At 39.6% G+C, this 25,107-nt stretch overlaps 1 protein-coding gene across 6 annotated transcripts in view; it reads left to right on the forward strand.

Moving 5' to 3' along the window:
• The window catches only part of FERMT2 (FERM domain containing kindlin 2), a 102,620-nt gene that overhangs the window by 44,878 nt on the left and 32,635 nt on the right, over positions 1-25,107 (forward strand). For all 6 annotated transcript variants that reach the window (XM_066343864.1, XM_066343865.1, XM_066343867.1 and 3 more), the window contains exon 3: positions 10,065-10,298. In XM_066343864.1, the coding sequence (XP_066199961.1) occupies positions 10,065-10,298 (234 nt within the window). The remainder of the gene's footprint in view (positions 1-10,064; positions 10,299-25,107) is intronic.

The raw sequence follows: 25,107 nt of genomic DNA on the forward strand, positions 1-25,107 counted from the left end.
ATAAGTGGAAGCATATACCATGTTCATGGGTAGGAAGAATTAACATCACTAAAATATCCATACTATCCAATGCAATATATAGATTGAATGCAAATGTGTTGTGCAGTAGATAAAGTGTCTATCTGGAATGTTGAGGTCACCAGTTCGAAACCCTGTGCTTGCCTAGTCAAGGCACCTACGAAAAGCAACTACAAGTTGATGCTTCCTATTCCTCCCCTCTGCCTTTCTTTCTCTCTCTTCTCTCTCCTCTCTCTAAAATCAATAAGTAAAATCTTTTTTAAAAATCTTGGGCATTTTTCGTAGCAATATTTTTTCTTATATATTACCTTAGGTAAGGGAAACAAAAGAAAAGATAAACATACATGGCTAAATCAAGTTAAAAAGCTTTTGCACAACAAAGGAAACAATCAAAATGAAAAGACAACCCACTGAATGGGAGCGTATTTACAAATACATCTGTTAAGGGATTAATATCCAAAATGTAACTTAAAAAACTCAAAACCAAAAAAACAAACAGTCCAATTAAGAAATGGGCAAAAGACCTGAACAGACAGTTCTTTAAAGAGTACATATAGATGACCAGTAAATATATGACAAGATGTTCATTGTCACTAATCAGAGAAATACAAATTAAAACTACAATGACTTATCACCTCACACCTGTCAGAATGGGCTATCATCAATAAATTTATGGAACTGTTGGCGAGGGTGTGGAGGACAGGGAACCCTCGTGCACTGTTGGTGGGAATGCGGATTGGTATAGTCACTGGAAAGCACTATGGTGTTACCTCCAAAAATTAAAAATGGAATGGCTTTATGACCCAGTAGTTCCTTTTCTGGGAATATACCCACAGAAACCCGAAATAATAATTCAAAAGAATGCACGTACCTCCATGTTCGTTACAGCAATATTTATAATAGCCACGATATGGAAGCAGCCCAGGTGCTGTGCCCATCAATAAAGAGTGAATAAAAAAGTGGTGGTACAGATTAACAATGGATTACTATATGATCATTAAAAAGAAGGAGATCCAACCTTTTGCAACAGCATGGGTGGACCTGGAGATTATTATGCTAAGTGAAATAAACCAGTCAGAGAAAGAAATACTATATGATTTCACTTATATGTGAAATCTAATTAACAAAATAGAAACAGACTCATAGATACAGAGAACAGACTGACAGTTGTCAGAGGGGAAGGAGTTTGGGGGCTGGGTGAAAAAGGTAAAGGGATTAAGCAAAGAAAAAGATAAACTCATAGACAGACAATAGTGTTGTGATCACAGGAGGGAGAAGGCTTGGGAGGTAGAAGAGGTTAAAGGGATAAATGGCGATGAAAGGAGACTTGACTTGTGCATGTGTAATGCAGTGTACGGATGATGTATTTTGGAATGGTACACTGAAACTTATGTCATTTTTTTAACTTATATCACCCCAATAAGTTCAGTTTTAAAAAAAGAAAATTAAAAATACTCCTTGGACTTAGTATCCCCTTTCTGCCCATGTACCATGTATTCTCCCCACTATAACAAAAGACTCAGGAAAAGTTGCCTCTGTTACTTACTTCTATTTCATATTGCCCAACCACTGAAATTCAGACTTTCATTATTTCAGCTTGCACTTTAACTTTTTGCATGTTTTCATTTTTCCTTGTGCTCACCCCTACTCCTGCAGTTCTTCAAAATTATTAGTGATTTTCAAACAAATCATTCCCCTGCTTAAAACCAAGGTAGTTAGGGATGGGTCCAGAGTTGTAAAGTTGTTCAGATAATTCTAATGTGAAATAGACTGAAAACCACTGCTCTAGTGGCTTCTCTCATACTCCTAATGAAATCCAAACAGTTTTGACCTCCCTTCCCTTCCCCTCCCCTCCTTTCCTTCCCTCCCCCCCTTCTCTCTTTCAAGATTTTAGGAGAGAGAAAGGTGGTGGAGGAAGAGTGGCAAGCATCAACTTGTATTTATTGCTTGTTGTATGTACTTTAACTGGGCAAGCTGGGGGTCTCGAACCAGCAACCTCAGCATTCCATGTTGATTCTTAATCCACTGCACCACCACAGGTCAGGCTATATGGGCCTTCTTTAAAGATGATGGTGCTTTGTTGTTCTAATCACTATCTCTAGCACTAAAACAGCGCCTACTATTGAACATCGTACCTGTTCAATAGATACTTGTTGAATCAATATTTTATAGATACTGCTCTTTTTTTAAATTTTATTTATTGATTTTAGAGAGAGACAGAAACATTGATCTCTTCCTGTATGTGTCCTGATAGGGCAGGGGTCGGGAACCTTTTTGGCTGAGAGAGCCATGAACGCCACATATTTTAAAATGTGATTCCGTGAGAGCCATACAGTGACCCGTGTACATTACGCATTATCCAATAAAAATTTGGTATTGGCTCCAAAAGCTGTGATTGGCTCCAGCCACCCGCAACCATGAACATGAGCAGTAGGAAATGAATGGATTGTAATACATGAGAATGTTTTATATTTTTAACATTTTTTATTAAAGATTTGTCTGCAAGCCAGATGCAGCCATCAAAAGAGCCACATCTGGCTCGCAAGCCATAGGTTCCTGACCCCTGTGATAGGGGATCGAACCCATAACCTTTGCACATTGGGGTGATGCTCTAGAGTTATATGGCCAGGGCTAAAGACAGACACTTATTTTTCTGTAGTTGTGATAACCCTATAATAAATACTGTTTAGGTTGCAGGCATTTTTAGTCTTCAGGAATGCTACTACTATTTATTGCCTGACTTGTGGTGGCACAGTGGATGAAGCATCGACCTGGAATGCTGAGGTCACCCATTTGAAACCCTGGGCTTGCCTGGTCAAGGCACATGTAGGAGTTGATGCTTCCTGCTCCTCCCCCCCCCCCGTTTTTTCTCTCTCTCTCCTCTATCCCCTCTCTCTAAAAATGAATAATAAAAAAAGAATGCTAGTACTAAAAGTTCTATTTGAACATATGTCACAGGCTTGCACAGTCTAAATATTTCATCTTCCAGCACTGTCTACTACTTTTGCTGTTAGAATGACTGCTTCCCCTTGTTTCTGTCTCTTGGCACTTAACACACCATTGACACTTCTGCTCTTTTCTGGTGTTCTCTTTCTGCTTTTGTTTTGTGTAATTTTCTTTATTTGTTTTCTTTTTTGTTTTTTGTTTTTCTGAAGTGAGAAGCGAGGAGGCAGAGGTAGACTCCTGCATGTGCCCTACCGGGATTCACCCGGCATACCCACTAGGTGGTGATGCTCTGCCCATCTGGAGTGTTGCTCCTTTGCAAACGGAGCCGTTATAGCACCTGAGGCAGAAGCCATGGAACCATCTTCAGCGCCCGGGCCAACTTTGCTCCAATGGAGCCTTGGCTGCAGGAGGGGAAGAGAGAGAGAGAGAAAGAGGGAGAGGGAGAGGGGAAGAGGGAGTGAAGGAGGGAAGGAGAGGGGGAAGGGTGGAGAAGCAGATGGGCACTTCTCCCGTGTGCCCTGGCTGGGAATCGAACCCAGGACTTCGGCATGCTGGGCTGACACTCAATCACTGAGCCAACTGGCCAGGGCTGGTCTTTTTTTTTTTTTTAATATTTTTTTTAAATATTTTTTTTTAATTTTTTTTTTTTTTTATTGATTTTTGGAGAGAGAGAGAGAGAGAGAGAGAGAAGGGGGAGGAGCAGGAAGCATCAACTCCCATATGTGCCTTGACCAGGCAAGCCCAGTTTCGAACTGGTAACCTCAGTGTTCCAGGTCGACGCTTTATCCCACTGCGCCACCACAGGTCAGGCCCAGGGCTGGTATTTTTTATGTTGTTACTGATCCACTGTTTTCTGTGAATAAAAAATACTGGTCTTAACCAGTGTTACCAGTCAGTAAGGGGCTCTATGGGTAAATACACTACCCATAGAGTATCTAGCACATCTGTGAATTATATGCCTTTCTTGTCTAATTATTCTTGCTGGATGCTGGTGGCTGCTCCATTGTTGTGAAACACCAAGATGGAATTGATGGGGAGGGTCAGACTTTAAAAGGGAAGATGGATATTAGGGGAGTATCTTTGGAGAAAGGCAAGAGGAGAGAGAGAGAGAAAGACAAGAACATGGAAACTGCTTCTGTATGTGCCCTGACCAGGGAATCCAACCGGCAGCCTCCAGCTCTGGGGCTTTGAGAGGACACTCCAACCTACTGAGCTGTCCTGCTAGGGCTTAATTTCTTCTTTATTTTCAGAGAGACAGAGAGAGGGGAGGAGGAAGGGAAGCATTCATTTATTGTTCCACTTAATCGTGCACTCACTGGCTGCTTCTCATGAAGCCTGATCAGTATTCGAACCCGCAACCTTGTTGTTTTGGGATGATGCTCTTAACCGACTGAGCTAACTGGCCAGGGCTGAAGGTATCTGTTTCTTAGGTCCGAGTTGAAGCCTAATTGATGGAGAGTTGAGATTTTATTGCATCAAGGACCCCACAAAATTTTTCTGAGAAAGTCCAGATAGTATTTTGGGCTTTGTGGGTCCTAGGGTCTCTTGTCACAACTACTCTGCTTTGCTGGTGCAGTGCGGAAGCAGTCATAGATGCTGTAAACAGATGACTGTGGCTGTGTTCCATAAAACTATTTGTAAACACTAAAAATTGAATTTTATATAAATGTTATATGAATAATACATTTTAGTTTTTTATCTACTGCAGCATTTATGAGAAATATATATTTAATCATTTTGATGACCAAATTTCTCATATAAATTTGTTCCTCCTTATTGCTGGCTCTCAGCTCCTGGAACTTTTGGAATTTCCTAAATGTTGAGCGGTGTCTGTCTTTTTTTACGTTAATGAACTTGACTTTTGGAAAGCACCTAAGGATGATTGTAGGAGAACCAATCATATAATTAGAGGGTTGGACTTTTTATCCCCCCAGTTAAAGTTGACATACAATATTATATTAGCTTCAGGAGTACATCATAGTGATTAGACATTTATATAACATGGGAAGTGAAGGGTTGAAACTTTTCAATCCCATGCCCTGACCTCTCCAGGAGGGGAGGGGGATGGAGGTTGAATCAGTCCCCAATGGCCAATGATTTAATCAATCACAACAATGTAATGAAGCCTCCATAAAAATAAAAAGGATGGGGTGGGGTTCAGAAAGTAGCCAGGTTGGTGATCATGCAGAGACGCAGAGGGTGGCAGGCCTGGAGGGGACACCAGAGCCCAGCACCCTTCCTCACGTACCTTGTCCTGTACGCCTCTTCCATCTGGCTGTTCCTTAGTTACATCCTTTTACAGTAAGCAGTGATCTAGTAAGTAGTGTGTTTCTGTGGGTAAGTGAACCATTCTAGCCAATTCATCAAACCCAAGGAGGTGCTCATGGGAACCTCTGATTTATAGCCTGCTTGTTCAGAAGTACAGGTGACACCCTGGGCTTGCATTTGGCATTTGAGTTGGAAGGGTTCATTGGTACCTCCACTGTGTAGCCCAGTTGGTCAGAAGTTCAGTTAACCTGGGCTTGCAGCTAGTGTTTGAAGTGTGTGGTGGGGGAAAGGAAGGGGCAGTCTTGTAGGCTTGGACTCTTAGCCTGTGGAATCTGATGCTGTCTCTCCTGGTAGACAGCATCAGGATTGAGTTGAATTCTTGGACACCCTGTTGGTGTCTAGAATTGATTGTTTGTGTGGGAACACCCCCCTCCCCCACAGTGGAATTAGTTCCGGGAACCCCAGTTCATCTTTAAATCATTTAAAAGGATAAAAAAACATTCTTAACTGCAGGGCCATACAAAACCAGGCAGAAGGCAGGATTTGGCCCTGGGGAAATTAACAGTAATGACATTCTTATGTAGTTTTGACCTGAGAAGTCAGATTCTTGGCCAATAGTCCTTTTCACTCTCCACATTATAGATGCTGTGTTTAAACTTTTAATTTTTGGTGTTGGTGATTAATGGCCTCTTTATGACGTTTACCTGTAACTTATTTCAAAGAACTACTCAGCTCCTTATGTTGGTGTCTTTGCCTCTGTTTTACCACCTTACTGCTGGCCCACATTTGAGATGGCCATTTATTATGTCTTTACATATTGCTTTTTGTCCTGATGCCACTGTAAAATAGCATGTTTTTGTCTGTTTGAATAAGTATTTCTTTCCAGCTTGTCAACAGATGTTTGAGGTCCTGCCTCCACCACAGTTCACTGGCTGCTGCGGTGGACAGAGCCTGAGGTCTTCTTTCCTTGAGCACTGGGGTCTCTGAGTTTGCCCTTCCTGAGTGTGGGTGGTCAGCCCCTTGCATGGCAGCCAGGAAGTGCTGGGAATTCAATGGCCCTGGGAGCACCCTTCAACCAAGCAAGTTGGATAGATACCCCGGCTTTCTCTTTCCTTAGTGGGACAATTGAAAGGCATGTTTTATGCGATTCTTCAAAGTGTCTCTAGCAGGACTAACTCCAGTTATCCACAGCTTTTTTTTTTTTTTTTTTAACAGAGACAGAGAGAGTCAGAGGGATAGACAGGGACAGAGAGATGAAAAGCATCAATCAATAGTTTTTCATTGCGTATTGCGACACCTTAGTTGTTCATTGATTGCTTTCTCATATGTGCCTTGACCGCGGGTCTTCAAAAGCCCAAGTAACCCCTTGCTCAAGCCAGCGACCTTGGGTCCAAGCTGGTGAGCTTTTGCTCAAACCAGATGAGCCCGCGCTCAAGCTAGCAACCTCGGGGTCTTGAACCTGGGTCCTCGGCATCCCAGTCCAACGCTCTATCCACTGCGCCACCACCTGGTCAGGCTATCCACAGCTTTTAGTAAGGCCTTAATAGACTTTTCTTTCTGTGACTCACTTTTTCTATCCCCTCAAGTGTGCTCCCTGGTTCTTGCTTCCCACAAATAAGTTCTTTGCATAAAAATTCTTATCTCAGGTTTACCTTTTAGGGCAGTAGTCAGCAAACTCATTAGTCAACAGAGTCAAATATCAACAGTACAACAATTGAAATTTTTTTGAGAGCCAAATTTTTTTAACTTAAACTATAATATATAGGTAGGTACATTCCTTATCGAGGTAGCGCTTGCACGTGGTAGCCGCACTCAAGGGGACAAAGAGTCGCAGTTTGCTGACAACTGTTTTAGGGGAAACCAAATGATTTAATTCAGTGTTGTTGTTTTTTTGTTTTTGTTTTCTGAAGCTGGAAACGGGGAGAGACAGTCAGACAGACTCCCGCATGCGCCTGACCGGGATCCACCCGGCATGCCCACCAGGGGGCGATGCACTGCCCCTCCAGGGCGTCACTCTGCTGAGACCAGAGCCACTCTAGCGCCTGGGGCAGAGGCCAAGGAGCCATCCCCAGCGCCCGGGCCATCTTTGCTCCAATGGAGCCTTGGCTCCGGGAGGGGAAGAGAGAGACAGAGAGGAAGGAGGGTGGGGGTGGAGAAGCAAATGGGCGCTCTTCTCCTATGTGCCCTGGCCGGGAATCGAACCCAGGTCCCCCGCACACCAGGCCGACGCTCTACCGCTGAGCCAACTGGCCAGGGCCTAATTCAGTGTTTTCTGATGATGATGATGATTAGGGGACAGGGGACAGGCTTTCCCCCCACTGGGAGTATATGATACAGCAGCTTCCTGAATGGTTGACATTGGTATTAGAATACCACAGAAGTGAGTGAACTGAGGTGTAGGGAAGAAAGCATTATATACCTGCCTACTTTTAATTCAGTCCAGCTCAGCCTTACTCTATGTGGTTATTACCATTCTTTGCAAGAGTTATCTTTTCCTGCTCTGGCTCTGTATTCTTGAAATGTAAACCATCTGTATCATGTGTGACCATTTACCTCACATATAAAAAAAAGAGTCAACCTTGGTTGTCTGTGAACTAGGTCAGATTTATTGTTTCTAAAAGTTAGTTGACAAATTCTGTGCTGGAAAATAATTTAAGATGCCGGATACTATACAATGTTTCACAATTTGGTGAGTGGTAAAATTGCAGTAATATGTATTTCTGCAGCCAGACTTTAACATAATTGACTGGGTTTTCACAAAACAAATATTAAAATTTTTATTTATTTTTAGAGAGGAGAGGGATACAGAGAGGGAGAGAGAGGAGAGAGAGACAGAGAGAAGGGGGAAGGAGCAGGAAGCATTAACTCCCATATGTGCCTTGACCAGGCAAGCCCAGGGTTTCGAACCAGCGACCTCAGCATTTCCAGGTCGACGCTTTATCCACTGCGCCACCACGGGTCAGGAAATATTAAAATTTTAATATGGCAATGTAATCAGAAACAACTATAATTCTCCCAGTGGAGTACTTCTGATTAAAATGATATATTTTAATGTCTGGGGAATTGAAAGTCTTTTTTTCCACAACTTGTAATGTGTTTCTTCCAAATTGAGAACATAAATTTCACCATGGAAGGTGTTTGTGGAAATTTGATTTCTTACTTCCTGAGGCTTTCAGATAAGACAGGCTGTGTTCCAGATTAGCCTGACCAGGCGGTGGCACAGTGGATAGAGCGTCAGCCTGGACACAGAAGACCCAGGTTTGAAACTCCGAGGTTGCCAGCTTAAGCATGGGCTCATCAGCTTGAGTGCGGGGTCGCTGGCTTGAGTGTGGGATCATAGACATCCTATGATCACTGACTTGAGCCCAAGGTTGATGGCTTGAGCAAGGGGTCACTGGCTCAGCTGGAACCCCTTGGTCAAGGCGCATATATGAAAAAGTAATCAGTGAACAATTAAAGTTCCACAACAAGTTGATGCTTCTCATCTCTCTCCCTTCCTGTCTGTCTGTCTCTCATTCTCACTCTAGCTAAAAACAAAAAAAATTCCAGATTAGTATAAGCTTTTAAACTTATTTTTTTAAAGTTGATTAACTCTTCTTAAAGCTAAGTTAAAATGATCTTTATTTATATTAGGATCATGGTAATGGTTTCATTTATGCTTTGTAAGAACATTATTTTCCAGGGTGTTTTCTTCCCGTAGAAGGCTTTGTTTGGCTATTCTTTTTTTTTTTTTTTAACATTTTTTCCTTTTTTTGTTTCATAGTTTTGATTGTTTTTTTATTTTTCCTTTGGTTTGAGAGAGAGAGGGAGAAAGAAAGAAGCTTGTTCCACCTAGCTGAACACTCATTGGCTGCATCTTGTATATTCCCTGACCAGGGGTTGAACCTGGGTCCTCTGAACACAGGAGCTATGCTCTGTCTACTGAGTCATCTGGCCAGGGCCAGAGTATAGTTTAACATAGCCAAAATATTTTCACTTTTATTGCTACTTTAAAAACTAGCACAAGTTAGATTTTATGTGTATTTTGCCAGTTTACTGTAAAGGTCTGCCTTATCTAGGGGTAGCAAATTCTGTGTAAATTAATTCTTTATTTGGCTTCACTTAACTGCATAAGGCTACTGAATAGTTTGATATTAACTTTTTCTGTTCCACTTGTACCAGATTATATTGGGGGGAAATGTTAGCATGACTTGACAGATTACTTTTCTTGGAATATATTTGGGACATTGTGTAGGTTGGGAAGTAGGGGTTTTTTTTTCTGTTGTTTTTCTCTCTCTTAGGTTATAGTGTTTTACTCATAGGTGGTTTTTTGCTCTTCTTCAATGAGGCTGTTGGGTTTTGTTCACTTTGGTTCCCTATCTTTTCACCACCTCTTACCCAACTCAATATAATAATTCTGCTGCCTCACAAACCTCAGCCTTCTCATCTGCTTCATCATCAGAATGTTGTCCACTGCTCACAGCTGGGCTCAGAACCCACCAACTCCACTTCATATTTATCCTTCACATTCCAGCCCCATGGTTTTCTTTGTTTTCTGAGTGGCTACAGAAAATATTTACTCTGCCATCCATGGGTCTTATATTGGACTGAATTTAGGCATTATTAGTGGCCCTGGGCCTCCTGCCTTAGCTACCTTGTATGCTGGCTTTTCAGGGCAGACAGTGCTTCCTCAGCTGGTTAGTATTTCTTTTGTACCTATCACATAACAGGCATTTAGTATTTAATTATTTGTATTAAGTACCCAATTTGATTTTCTGCTTTTAATTTCTCAAGGTAATCTTGGTGATTTTTAAGTGTTTTGTTTGTTCATTTATTATTTTTTTTTTTTATAGATGTAAAAAAAGATTGGTCAGACCATGCTCTGTGGTGGGAAAAGAAGAGAACTTGGCTTCTTAAGACACATTGGACCTTGGATAAGTATGGCATTCAGGCAGATGCTAAACTTCAGTTCACCCCCCAGCACAAACTGCTCCGCCTGCAGCTTCCCAACATGAAGTATGTGAAAGTGAAAGTGAATTTTTCTGATAGAGTCTTCAAAGCTGTTTCTGACATCTGTAAGACTTTCAGTAAGTATTAGGTCAATTCTTCACAAAAGTCTGAGCTGTGTGGTGTATGTATGCTGTGACTGATAACTGGCATTCGGCTCATCTCAAGTGGGGAGTGGAGTGAGCTGTTTATATGGATATGTGAAATTTTTACTTTCTTCTTTAAAGTTTTTATATTGAAGATAAATGTTGCCTTAAAGTAGAACAGAAGGAATTAAGAAGATTCTTTCCTTACTAGAAATATATAAGGTATTTTATTGTTATGTAATACTTCATTTGGTGACTTATGTTTATGGGAAGGAGAAGAGAACAGGGAAGGAAACAGGTACTATTTTCAGAGGGATGTAGCTTTTATAGTGTTTCCTTCACAAAAGTCACTCTTTGATTTTAGCGATTCAGGCAGATGATGTCACTTCCTTCATTAAAGGCTGACACAGCTCCTAAGGAAATGACTCTTGAGTACTATCTTCCTTAACCGGTCCATGATTTGAACGCTGTTGTAGTAATTCTACTTATGATTTCTGAAATGAGATGTGCATTAATTTTGGCCGACCTGATTATATCATGTGACTGGAATTATTCAGCCATCAGAGAAAATTTGAACTGTTGCCTTTTTCACTAGTATTTAACTGTTTTGCTACAGACTAGGGCAGCGATTTTTAGCTGGTGTGCCACAAAATTTTTAAAATATGCTATATCTGCCTGTTTTGTCAGGGGCTCTGACCTCTTTATTCTTAGACTGTCAAATTAAAAAACCACAACAGCCAACACAACAGTAGCCATCTGGTGTGATTGAATCAGAATTACACCTTTTTTTTGGTCATGTCAGCAAAAAAATAAATTTTTTGGTGTGCTGTAGAATTTTAATAATTAGTAGTTTGTGTGTCATGAGATGAAAAAGGTTGAAAATGCCTGAAATTACGTTTTATATGTTTACTGGAATTTTTGAGGAAAATTAAAATAACAGAAAAGTACAAGTAATTATATAACAATTACCTATTTCTAGAATTAAGCTAATATCATTTTGCCAGACTCTTAAGTCAAAATGATATGGGGGGGTAACACACAAAACAGTATACAGACATACACTGTAGATTGTGCACCTGAAACCTGTATAATTATGTTAACCAGTGTCACCCAAATAAATTAAATTAAAAAAATATATAAGAAAAAGTTCTTGAGGATATTCTCTTAATTCCTCTTTGGAAATCAACTATCATAAATTTGGTTTGTATCCTCCCAATACTTTTAAAAATATGTAAACACACATACACATATATGCATGTATTCATATCTGTGTGTAAATATACCCCCAAATAATATATATGTTACTTCCATTGCTCTGTGGGTATTTTCTTAATACAATTTTGAATGTGTGTACAGGAATTTCTTTTGAGCGTTCAAGTAAAAAGTACTATTGTTTTAAGTGTACACTTAATTTACTTCAGGGTACTGTCAAATTGCTCTCCAAGGTGGTTCTGCCAGTTTACATTCCAACTCACAATGTATGAAAACCCTTGCTCCAAATCGTCACTAGTACTTTTGAATGTTGTCAGTTTTTAGTGTTTGCTTCTCTCAGTGAAAAAAATACACTATTTCATTTTAGTTTATAAAGTAGTTTTTATATCTTTATTGGCCACCTAATTCTGTTTCTTCTATTTTGAATTGCCTGTTTATTAATTTTTAAAATAAATACAAATGATATAAACAAGTTTTAGAGTAGTTTTAGGTTCACAGCAAAATAAAGGAGAAAGTACAAAGTTTCCATTTATCCCCTGTCCCACTGTCAACATCCCACACCAAAGTGGTATGTTTGTTGCAATAGATAAGCCTAAATCGACTCATTCACTGGGGAACAAAATTTTTGTTGTATCCACAAAAACACTTGTTCTTACCTAATTCGAGAGTGCTGGTCTCAAATCTGACATTAATTTTTCTTTGTAAGCTACTGTGTTTTGCAATTCAAGATTTTAGGTTTTCATCTTATTGTAAAATTTTCAACATTTAGTTTAACATAATGAAGTAGAATGTCTTCTTGGGCATCATCTTTGTGAAAATATAATAATTTATATAATGCAGTAAATACACTGATAAACTAAAAGATATGATTGCATCAGAATTTGTTTACAGGCCCTGGCCGGTTGGCTCAGCGGTAGAGCGTCAGCCTAGCGTGCGGAGGACCCGGGTTCGATTCCCGGCCAGGGCACATAGGAGAAGCGCCCATTTGCTTCTCCACCCCTCCGCCGCGCTTTCCTCTCTGTCTCTCTCTTCCCCTCCCGCAGCCAAGGCTCCATTGGAGCAAAGATGGCCCGGGCGCTGGGAATGGCTCTGTGGCCTCTGCCTCAGGCGCTAGAGTGGCTCTGGTCGCAACATGGCAACGCCCAGGATGGGCAGAGCATCGCCCCCTGGTGGGCAGAGCGTCGCCCCATGGTGGGCATGCCAGGTGGATCCTGGTCGGGCGCATGCGGGAGTCTGTCTGACTGTTTCCAGCTTCAGAAAAATGAAAAAAAAAAAAAAAAAAAAGAATTTGTCTACAATTTCAAAATAGAACATATTAAAACACTTATTTTAATCGTAAAGTTTGCGCAAAACTTATTTAAATTCTATTCGGGCAAAAATTTGCATTTGTAGCTCTTGTGTTTGTGTACTTGTTGAGGACAATCTTGTTTGATGCTCCAGCAGTAGTCTGCTCATCACTAACAGCTCCAAGATTTTCAGGAAACTTATCAAGGTGACTGTTCAGAAAGTGAATCTTAACGCTCATGTTACATCCAATGTCACAGAAAGCCAACAGCATCCTTTGAACCAGAAGTTCATAGTTTTCTGCTTTTTTGTTGCCAAGGAAGTTCTTTGTAACTGCCACAAAAGACTGCCATGCTGCTTTCTCCTCCTTATTCATCTTCCTAGCAAATTCTTCATCACGTATGAGGGTTCAAATTTGAGGTCCATAGAATATACCTGCTTTTATCTTCTCGGAAGACAAGGCAAGAAAAGCAGAAATAATATGTTGAAAGCATTCACTTTCTCTATTCAGAGCCTGAACAAACTGCTTCATTAAGCCAAGTGTGATGTGAAGTGGGGGGAAAATGATCCTGCCTCAATTAACTACAGGTTCATTCACTATATTTTGCATCCCTACTTACAAAGCTTCACGTTTCGGCCACTCCTTCTGTGTCCAGTGTTTCTCCTGAGCTCAGCTGTCTCACAAACACAGAAAGCAAGGATACTTCATGAAACTTTTCTGTTGTCCTAGTAGGAAATTTACCATTTTAAGATCCACACAAATGATCCAGTTATGCTCCTCATACTTCAGAAAGTCGAGGACAATTTCTTTTGTTTTGTTTTGTTTTACAGAAACAGAGAGTCAGAGAGAGGGATAGACAGGGACAGACACAGGAATGGAGAGATGAGAAGCATCAATCAATAGTTTTTCGTTGCGCATTGCGACACCTTAGTTGTTAACTGATTGCTTTCTCATATGTGCCTTGACCGCAGGCCTTCAGCAGACTGAGTAACCCCTTGCTTGAGCCAGCGACCTTGGGTCCAAGCTGATGAGGTTTTGCTCAAACCAGATGAGCCCGCACTCAAGCTGGCGACCTCAGCGTCTCGAACCTGGGTCCTTGGCATTCCAGTCCGACACTCTATCCATTGTGCCACTGCCTGGTCAGGCTCGAGGACAATTTTTATGTCATTATAATCTTGCAGATGAGTTGAATAACCAATTGGAACCGCTGAAAATTTGCAATATATGCACGTGTCACAAATGATGAAATATTGCGCCTTTTACGTTGAAGTGTGTAACAGCCACATACATATATAACAGAAGGTGTCAGGACTATTCTTACATTTACGCCTACTCGAAGAAGCCATGATTCAATCTTAAAACAAAATAAGAGGGTGTTTTTATCAGATATTAATTTTTTACATTTAAAAACAACTATAATTATGTAAAAGTGATGTTTGTAAAACATTAATAGCCTTGTGGTTATGTTCAATCCAAGAGCCGTAGCTTTTTAACTCCAATTGAAAAACCAATTCATGCCATTAACTGTAACAAAAAGAAATTTAAATTGCATAAAAACTAGAGCATGCGCCAAAAAACAGATTTCAGATTTGGAATCAGTGATGCAGAAATATACAGAAACAGTTCTAAAACCTCATGCAACAGAACATGAAAAAAAAAATTGTTCCCCAGTGTTATTATTATCCAAAGTCAGTGTTTTACATTATTACATTTCCTCCTGGTGTCATATAGTGAATGGCTTTGAACAAATGTGTAATGACATATATCCATCATATTATGTCATGCAGAGTAGTTTCACTGCCCTAAAAATCTCTTGTGCTCTGTTTTTTTCCTGCTTCCCCAGCCTTTGGCAACCACTAATTTCTTTACTATCTTCGTACTTTCCAAAATGTCTTATAGTTGGAACCATAGAGTATATAGCCTTTTCAGATTGGTTTCTTTCACTTAGTAATATGCATTTACGTTTTCTCCATGTTTTCTCATGGCTTGACAGCTCATTTCGTTTTACCACTAAAAGATGTTTCATTGTCTGGATGTACCGAAGTTTATACATTCTCCTATTGAAGGACATCTTAGTTGTTTCCAGGTTATATAATTGTAAATACAGCTGCTATAAATATCCATGTGCAGGATTTTGTGTCAACGTACATTTTCATCTCCTTTGGGTAAATACTAAGAAGTGTGATTGTTGGATCAGATGGTGAGAATGTGTTTAGTTCTGTAAGAAACTGCGAAACTGTCTTCCAAAGTAGCTGTATCATTTCGTATTTACACCTGCAGTGAATGAGAGTTCCTGTTGCTTTAAATCAGGGGTCTCAAACTCGCGGCCCACCGAACAATTTTGTGCGGCCCGCAGACTAATCCACGAAGTTCAAAATATTTTGGATAAAATTAAGTAAGCCCGTGGATTAGTCTGCGGGCCGCACAAAATTGTTCGGCGGGCCGCATGCGGCCCACAGGCCGCAAGTTTGAGACCCCTGCTCTAAATTGTCACCAGCATTTAGTATTGTCAGTGACTTGGATTGTGACCGTTCCAATATATACATATTGATATATGGTGTGGTATCTCATTGTTTTAATCTGCATTTTCCTGATGACATATAATGTGGAGGCTTCTTTGCTCTCTGTACATCTTCCGTAATGAGGTGTCTGTTAAGGTCTTTGGCCTATTTTTTATTCAGGTGTTGTCTTAATGTTGAGAAAAGTTCTTTATAATTTTTGGATAACAGTTCTTTATCAGATAAGTCTTTGCAAATATTTTCTCCTGGTCTTTGGCTTGCCTTTTCATTACCTCTGACAGTTTCTTTCAGAGAGCAGAAATTAATTTTAATGAACTCCAGCTTATCTGTTCTTTTTTGGATTATGCTTTTGTTGTACTTAACAGGACATCGCCAACCCTAAACATCATCAGATTTTTTTCTATGTTATCTTCTAGGAGTTTTATAGTTTGTTTATATATATTTAGGCCTGTGATAATTTTTGTGAAGGTGAAAGGTCTAGGTCTAGTTTCTTTCTCTTTTTTTTTTGCATGTGGATGTCCTGTTTGAGCATCGTTTTTTGTTTTGTTTTGTTTTTTTAATTATGTGATAGTTGGCAGTTTCTTACAAAGCTAAACATAGTCTTACCATATGATTCAGCAGTTGTATTCTTAGGTATTTACTCAACTGGTTCAATTTTTTCTTTTTTAAGGGAGAGAGACAAGAAGCATCAACTTGTAGTTGCGTCACTTTAGTTGTTCATTGATTGCTTCTCATATGTGCCTTGGCTGGGGGGTGGGGAAGCTCCATGTGAGCCAGTGACCCACACCATGCTGCTGAGCCTGTGTTCAAGCCAGATGAGCCTCTGCTCAAACCGGTGACCTTAGGGTTTCAAACCTGGGACCTCAGTGTCGCAGGTTGATGCCCTCTCTGATATGCCACCACGGGTCAGGCTGATTCTCAGCTTTGACCCCATAAAATCCTACATGTGTAAACTCTTAGATACAGACAACAGAGTGGTGGTTACCAGAGGGGAAGGGGTCCAGGGAGGACAAAGAGTGTATATAATAGGTCAAATATATGGTGATAGAAGGAGACTAGACTTTGGGTGGTGAATACACAATGGAATGTATTAAGTTGTGTATATGAAACACAACTTATTACCAATGTTACCCCAATAAATTTAATTTTAAAAACTTAGAAGGAGAAAAATGATCTTTTCTCCATTGTTTTGCCTTTGCTCCTTTGCCGAAGATCAGTTGACTATATTTACATAAGTCTATTTCTGGTCTCCCCCTCACACATTAAAGGAAATGAAAACAGTATGTCAAAGAGATACCTGTACCCCTATATTCATAGAAGCATTATTTATAGTAGTCAATATTTGGAAACAACCTGAGTGTCCTTCAACAGGTAAATGAATACAGATGTGAACGAATGAACACACAATAGAATTTCATTTACCCATAATACATAGTGGAATAATGGAAATCCTGTCATCTGCAACAACATGAATGGACCTTGAGAGTATTATGCTAAGTCAGATAAGTCAGAAAAAGACAAATACTGTAAGATCTCACTGTGGAATGAAAATAAACTACACAAAACAAAAACAAACAATAAAGATTACTTTTTCTATAAAAGTAAAGATGAAAAACAAATGGAGAATACTTAAACTACTGTTAACATTTTCTAGTTTGGGCTATTCTGGTGGGTGTGGGGTAATATCTCCTTGTGGCTTCAGTTTGCATTACTGTAATGACTAATGATATTGACTATCTTTTCATGTGTTTAATTGCCACCATGAATATTCTTTAGTAAAGTAGCTCAATCCTTTGCCCCCCCCCCTTTTTTTAGGATATCTATCATCTTACTGGATTGTAAGCATTTTTGCATATTCTGGATATGGAAAATTTATTGGATATGTTTTACAAATATTTTAATCTCTGGCTTACCTTTTAATTTGATTAAGTGTTTATTGAAGAACAAGTTTTAATTTTGATGAAGACCTCTTTAATGATTTTTGTTCATAGATTTAAAAAGTCAAACTTTTAGCAACTTGAATCTAGCAGTATATAAAAAGCTTAACACATCATGATTATGATTAAGGTTTATCTCAAATATATAAAACTTTCTATTGATATATCCATTTGAAAGACTGTAATTGTCATCAGGTGGGAATGTCATGTGAATGACCGGATGATAAGAGAGGGATGTTGAGACCTTCAACTAGAATTACTGATTTGTTCCTACTCCTTCACTTTGGTCAGTTTTATTGTGGTATTCTTACTGGTATATACACACATGTAGAATATGTCCTCTTGAAGACTTTACTTTGTTATCACTATGAAATGATCTTCTCTATTCCTGATAATACTGTATCTTTTTCTAGCGTATTTCTTTTAATCTGTATCTTTAAATTAGATTTCTTATAAACAACATATAGTTAAGGCTGCTTTAAAAAATCTATTTTGATAATCCCTACTCTTTTATAAACTTTTAGACCATTAATATTTGTGGTTATCAATATAGTTGGGTTTAAATCTGATAGCTACTTTTTTATATGGTGTTTATTTTTATTTTTTTGTGTTTGTTTTCTTTTGAATTGAGGAGGGTTTGTTTATGATTGTATTTATATCCACCTGTGCCTACTCTAATAGCTATACTACTTTTATTTTGTCTTTTTAGTGGTTGCTCTTGGGTTAACAACATGACTTTTAATTTATTCACAGTCTATGTTCAAAGAGTGTAATATACCATTTCATACATTGTATAATAACCTTTTAACACCATAGTTCCATTTCTCCTTTCCTGTCCTTTCTATAATTGTCATATATTTTACTTTCACATATGCTAAAACCGAGAATATCTTATTTTCCCCTAAAACAACAATTGTCTTTCATAGTATTAGAATAAGGAAAATGTTTTTTTTGCAATTACCCACACATTTACTACTTTTCAGTGCTCCTTCTAAGGATAACTCTCTATGTATTTGTTCTATTTAAAAGACTTCATATGACCTTTATATAGTGCCCGTCTGCTAGTGGTGACCCCCCCCCCCCACACACACCTTTTGTTGTAAAATCTTGATTTTGCTTTAATTTTTGATATTGCAGCTGAGTGAAGCATTCAGACCCCCCCTCTCCCCCCCCCCCCCCAGTAATTTACAGATATCTTTCTAGTATCTTCTGGCTTGTGTAATTTCAGAGAAGTCTGTTGTTGATCTTTTATTTGTTCCCCTGTATGTTTTCTCTGTTAGCCTTTTAGAAATTTATATTTATCCTGGTTTTCGGCAGTTTAATTCTAATGTGTCTCGGCATAGTTTTCCTTAGGTTTATTCTGTTCTAGGTTCGTTGCATTTCTTAGATCTGTGGATTTATGATCTTCATCAAATCTGGATAATTTCCAACCAGTAGCTTCTCAAATAATTTTTAGTGTTCCTTCCCACATCTTCTATCCTTTGTGGACTCTAGTTCCAAAGGTCACTGATACTATATTTCTTTTTTCAGTTTTTATTTTTGTGCTTCATTTGAGTAGTGTCCGTTGCTGTATTTTTAAGCTCATTTGATTTTCTTCTAATATGATAATCCCATCCAGTGTATTTTCCAACATTTCAGATGTATTTTTTTTTCATCACTAGAAGTTTGTTTTTGGCCTTTTTAAAATACACAGATCTTTTATTTTCCTCATTATGCTTTCCTTTATTTTAACATGAAGTGTATTTATAATAGCTACTTCAGTATCTTTGATTATTGATTCTATCGTTATAGTTGTTTCTACTTCTGTTACTTTCTTTTTTTCCTTTAACTCCTGGTATGGGCCATATTTTCCCACCTCTTTATATTTGGTAATTTTTGATTGAATACTGGACTCATTACATTGTACATTGTTGGTACCTGGATTTATTTTAAGTAGTGTTAACTTTTGGAGGGATTAACATGAAATTCAAATCAGTTGGATCCCTTTGGTGCTTGCTCTTAAGCTGTCAGGGTAGGTCCAGAGCTGCCATTGGACTACAACTAATTTCCTTCTGGGGATTCTTTTCAGTACCCTGTATTAGGAGGCCTTTTCACTCACTGATGCACAGATTAGTATCCAGCCAGACTCCAGTACGTAATTGCAGACCCCCAGAGCTCTCTGCGGAGCTCCCGTCTCTCCAGTACTCTGACTCATAAATTCTAGTCATTTCTTGGCTTCCGGGAACTCCATATCAGATCTCCAAGTCAGTAAGACCCGGCTCTGTTTGCCCCTCCTGTCCCTGCACTACTTCTAGGCAGAATGCTGGTGTACTCAAAGGGCTCCTCCTGTTTTTTTCTCTTTTCTCCTGTGCTTCTTGTCTAATGTCTGAAAACTTTTCCTTTTTTATTGGTTAAATAATGCAGAAAGTAAAACCTGGTCCTTATTGCTCCATCTTAGTGGAGACCCTCTATTTTTAATTTATCCTTGATTTTTGTCTAGTTTATACATCTTTTGAAAGCTATCATTTGCTCAGTGAAACATTATTTATAATAACCATTTCTTTCACAGAAATTTCAAATTGAACATGGACAAAACTGAGCTCATAGCATTTCTTCCCAAATCTTTGTGCTCCCTCTTCCCTCACTGTCACTTAGAAGTTTCCGTAGCAGGAGAAGGACCACCATCCCAGATACACATACTAGAAACCCGGGAGTCATCCTTAGCGCCACTCTCTTCCTCACCTGCACCTCTTTAGTCACCTAGAACTGTTACTTTTGTCTCCCAAGATATATCCTGAATCTTTTCACATCTTTCCACCTCTGCCAGCACTACTGCTCTAGTAGACCACATCACTATCCTCTCTCCCTTAGATGTTCCAACAGTTTCTTAAACAGTTTTCCTTTATCCATTCTTGTTCAGAAACATTTAAAACATTTTTATCAAATAGATGCAGAATTAAAGTTAAAAAGGCCAGCCACAGCCCTGGCCAGTTGGCTCAGCAGTAGAACAGGAGAGGCAACCATCTGCTTCTCCTTCCCTTCCCCTCCCCCTTCTCTTTCTTTCTCTCTCTTCCTCTCCCACAGCCATGGCTCCATTCAAGCACATTGGCCCCTGGCATTGAAGATGGCTCCATGGAGCCTCCACCTCGGGTGCTAAATATAGCTCAGTTGCTAGCAGCCCCAGATGGGCAGAGCATTGGCCCCAGATGGGGATTGCCAGTGATCTAGTCAGGGCTCATGTGAGGAGTCTATCTCCCCTACTCTCACTTTAAAAAAAAAAAAAAAAAAAAGGTCGGCCCTAAGCACGTTCTTAACCACTTTTTTTAAAGTGTTTCTGACATTTAGTACTATTATTCTAAATAAGATGCTTATACTGTTATTTCTTGATTTATTAGTTTTAGGTATCTGTTCATTTCCTTTTACTCTACACTTTTACCCCCTTTAATTTTTTTATATATTAATTTTTTAAAATGTATTGATTTTAGAGGGGGGAACAGAAATATCAATTTGTTGAAAAGCATCAACTTGTACTTTTGTCACTTTAGTTGTTCATTGATTGCTTCTCCATATATGCCTTAACTGAGGGGCTCAAGCAGAGCCAGTGACCCCTTGCTCAAGTCAGTGACCATGGGGTCATGTCTCTGATCTCACGCTCAAGCCGGCAACCCCTTACTCAAGCTGGCGAGCCTATATTCAACTTGACATGTCTGTGCTCAAGCTGACGATCTTGGGATTTCGAACCTGGGACCTTAGTGTCCCAAATCAACACTCCGTCTACTGCTCCACCATTGATCAGGCTATGCTGCTCTATTTTTAACTTTAAAAAGAAACCAGATATACCTAGAAGCTCTTGAGAAAGTGGTAGAATTTAAGGAACAAGCATTTATTTTTAATGTGATTTTTTCTGGTTAGTATTTAAGATGTACTTACTCCCAAATTTGTTAATAATTCAAAAACAGTTATGTTCATCTACTGTCTGGTAACCTCTCTGTTCAAGACAGTTTTTTGGTAATTCTATTTTCATGTTTCAGAAAAAAATTCCCCAGAAAATAGCCTGTAAAATACAGAACAAAACAAAAATCAAATGAGTATCAGTGTTCCTAGTGGTAAAATTCAGATAATGAACAGAGAAACAATCTATGTAGTTATTAAAAGGTTTATTTGAGGCCCCGGCCGGTTGGCTCAGTGGTAGAGCATCGGCCTGGTATGTAGGAGTCCCGGGTTCAATTCCCGGCCAGGGCACACAGGAAAAGCGCCCATCTGCTTCTCCACCCCTCCCCCTCTCCTTCCTCTCTGTCTCTCTCTTCCCCTCCTGCAGCCAAGGCTCCATTGGAGCAAAGTTGGCCCGGGCGCTGAGGATGGCTCTGTGGCCTCTGCCTCAGGCGCTAGAATGGCTCTGGTTGCAACAGAGTAACACCCCAGATGGGCAGAGCATTGCCCCCTGGTGGGTGTGCCTGGTGGATCCCTGTTGGGCGCATGCGGGAGTCTGTCTGACTTCCTCCCCGTTTCCAACTTCAGAAAAATACAAAAAAAAAAAAGATTTATTTGGATTTTTTTTATACATGGGATAAAGTATATATAAAATTAAAAAATAAAAGTCCAAACTTGTTTGCAGTGATTGCCACTGTTAATCTTTATATGCAGATTAACTTTTGATTAGAAGAAATCTAATAGAAAAATGAGCAAAGGAAGGAAATGTATATAAATGGCCAAAAATACTTGAGGAAATATTGTACATTATATTTGGAAATATAAACAACGGAGGTAAACATACTGTTTTCCAAATAAGTAAGCTTGAAAACATGACATTTGCCCATATTGCTCACTTTTGCCTTAAATTTATTAAAACATTTGATCCAGTAATTCTACTTCAGTGAATTCCTAATGAAATAAAATATGGAGAAAAAATATACATAGATAGATGTTTGTATAACTATATTATTTATAAAGGACTCAGTATTAGACGAATGGTTAAATTATATAATTTACACAGAATTTTATACATCTATTAAAATGATCCCATTTAGCCAGTCATTTCATTTTTCAAGAACAGGTTATTTGTGCACGTGTGTGTGTGTGTGTGTGTGTGTGAGAGAGAGAGAGAGAGAGAGAGAGAGAGAGACAGACAGACAGACAGACAGACAGACAGAGAGGGACAGACAAACAGGAAGGGAGAGAGATGAGAAGCATCAGTTCTCTGTTGCGGCTCCTTCATTGTTCATTGATTACTTTCTCATATGTGCCTTGATAGGGGGGAAGCGGGGAGCGAGTGACCCTTTGCTCAAGCCAGCGACCTTGGACTTTAAGCCAGTGACCTTTGGGCTCAAGCCAGCAACCACGGGTCATGTCTATGATCCCACCTCAAGCCAGAGACCCTACACTCAAGCTTGTGAACTTGTGCTCAAGCCGGTGACCTTGGGCTTTCGAACCTGGGTCCTTCCGCATCCCAGTCCGACACTCAATCCACTGCGCCACCGCCTGGTCAGGCTCAAGAACAGGTTTTGAAGGACTTGATTATACTGTTTGTAATTTCCAAATGATTGTATAATTTTTAAAGTTAGAGAAAAGCATAAACACCTAATACTTACAGAACAGTTGTTATGTGCCTGCCCTGTTCAAGGAACTTTACCTGTATGAATCATTTAGTTTTCATAACAGTCTCCTGAGGCGTGTTGTTATTCTTATTTTACAGATAAGAAAACTCAGACACTGACAGGCTGAGTAGCTTGCCCAAAGTCACACAGCAATACTAGTAAAGCTGAGGTGTGAATTAATAGTTTGGCTGTATACTTCCACCTCAAATTGTGCTTCATCAGTCCTGTAGCAGTGTGGTCCGTCCTGCTTTCAGGTTCCCCTACAACCAAAGAGCTTTTTAAATTTATAATACTGGGTTGAAATTGGTGGATATTGTGAGCTCCAGAAGGTACAAACTACTATAAAACTTTGATCTAGCCTGACCTGTGGTGGCGCAGTGGATAAAGCGTCGACCTGGAAATGCTGAGGTCGCCGGTTCAAAACCCTGGGCTTGCCTGGTCAAGGCACATATGGGAGTTGATGCTTCCAGCTCCTCCCCTCTTCTCTCTCTCTGTCTCTCTCTCCTCTCTCTCTCTCCCTCTCTCTCTCCTCTCTAAAAATGAATAAATAAAATAAAAATTAAAAAAAAACCCCAACTTTGATCTAGCAACCTAGCAATCCAAGAGCATTACAAGTTACAGAGTGAGTTGTATTTGGTTCATTCAGACCTTGACATAATGTAGTGCTGTCAAACATGATATAGAGACTCAGTGCTTCTCCCTTCTGCTTTTTTTCCCTTGGCTTTCATGATCTTTATGTTCTTTATTTTATAACTATTTTGGTATAATTGATATAAAATAAATTGAACCTATTTGAAGTGTACAGTTTGATGAGTTTTAACACGTTTATATCTGTGAAACTACCATAATCAAGATATAGAACATTTTTATCAGCCCTCAAACTGTAGCCAGATACTCACTGATCTGCCCTGTCACTACATATTTGTTAATTTTTAAAATTTTATGAATTGAATCCTATAGGATATGTCTTTTTCTAACTGGCTTTCGTTTTTTCTTAAGTGAGAAGCTGGGAGGCAGAGACACAAACTCCTCCTGCATGTGTCCCAACCAGGATCCACCTGGCAGGCCTCCTAGGGGATGAGGCTATGGAGCCGCCCTCAGCGCCTGGGGCTAACTTGCTCTAACTGAGCCTTGGTTGCCATAGAAGAGAGACAGAAAGAAAGGAGAGGAAAATATTAATAAAAAATAATTAAAAAAAGAAAAGAAAAGAAAGGAGAGGGGGGAGGGGTGGAGAAGCAGATGGTCTCGCCTCCGGAGTGCCCTGGCTGGGAATCGAACCCAGGACATCCTCGGGTTGTGCCGTGCCAACGCTCTACCCCTGAGCCAACGGGCCAGGGCCTAATTGGCTTCTTGAACTTAGTGTAATAGTTCAGAGATACATTCAGGTTATTGCATGTATCAGTAGTTTGTTTCCTGTTACTGATGAGTTGTGTTCCATTGTATATTCCATTGTGTGTTCCACTGACATGAAAAGAAAACATTTTGTTCATCCATTTGGGTTATTCTGGTTTGGGCTTTTATGAATAAAGTTATTACAGATGTGCTCATTTTCTTGAGTAAAGAACTGGAAGTGAATGTTTAAGTTGTATGTGTTCATAAGAAAACTTTTTTAAAAACTATCTCATTTCACATTCCCACCAGCTGAGTCTGAAAGTTACAGTTTCCTCCACATCCTTACCAACACAGGGTATTATCAATAATAATGATGGCTACTCTGATGTGTGTATAATGCTATCTCATGGTTTTAAGTTGTATTTTCCTGACTAATAATGTTGCGCATGTCTTGCTTAGCCATTCTTTTGTACTCGGGTGAAGTCCTTGTCCAAATCTTTACTTCATGTCTCAGTTGTAAGGGTTCTTACTATTTTTGGATATAAGTCCTTTGTCAGGTATATGTATATGTTATGTGAATATTTTGTGTATACAGCTTGCCTTTTTGTTATCTCAACAATATTTTCTTTTTTTGAGAGAGAGAGAGGAGGAGGAGGGACAGACGGGAAGTGAGAGATGAGAAACATCAGCTTGTAGTTGCAGCACTTTAGTTGTTCATTGATTGCTTCTCATATATGCCTTGACCGGGGGCTCCAGCTGAGCCAGTGACCTTGGGATCATGCCTATGATCCTGCGCTCAAGCTGGCGACCTCGGGATTTCGAACCTGGGTCCTCAGCGCCCAGGTTGATGCTATATCCACTGCAGCAGTGCCTGGTCAGGCTCAACAATATTTTTTAAAGAACAGGGCTTTGTTTTTGGCTTTGTTTTTCTTTGTATTGGCGGGA

The sequence above is a fragment of the Saccopteryx leptura genome, chromosome 6 (genome assembly GCF_036850995.1).
Source record: "Saccopteryx leptura isolate mSacLep1 chromosome 6, mSacLep1_pri_phased_curated, whole genome shotgun sequence".
NCBI lineage: Eukaryota > Metazoa > Chordata > Mammalia > Chiroptera > Emballonuridae > Saccopteryx > Saccopteryx leptura.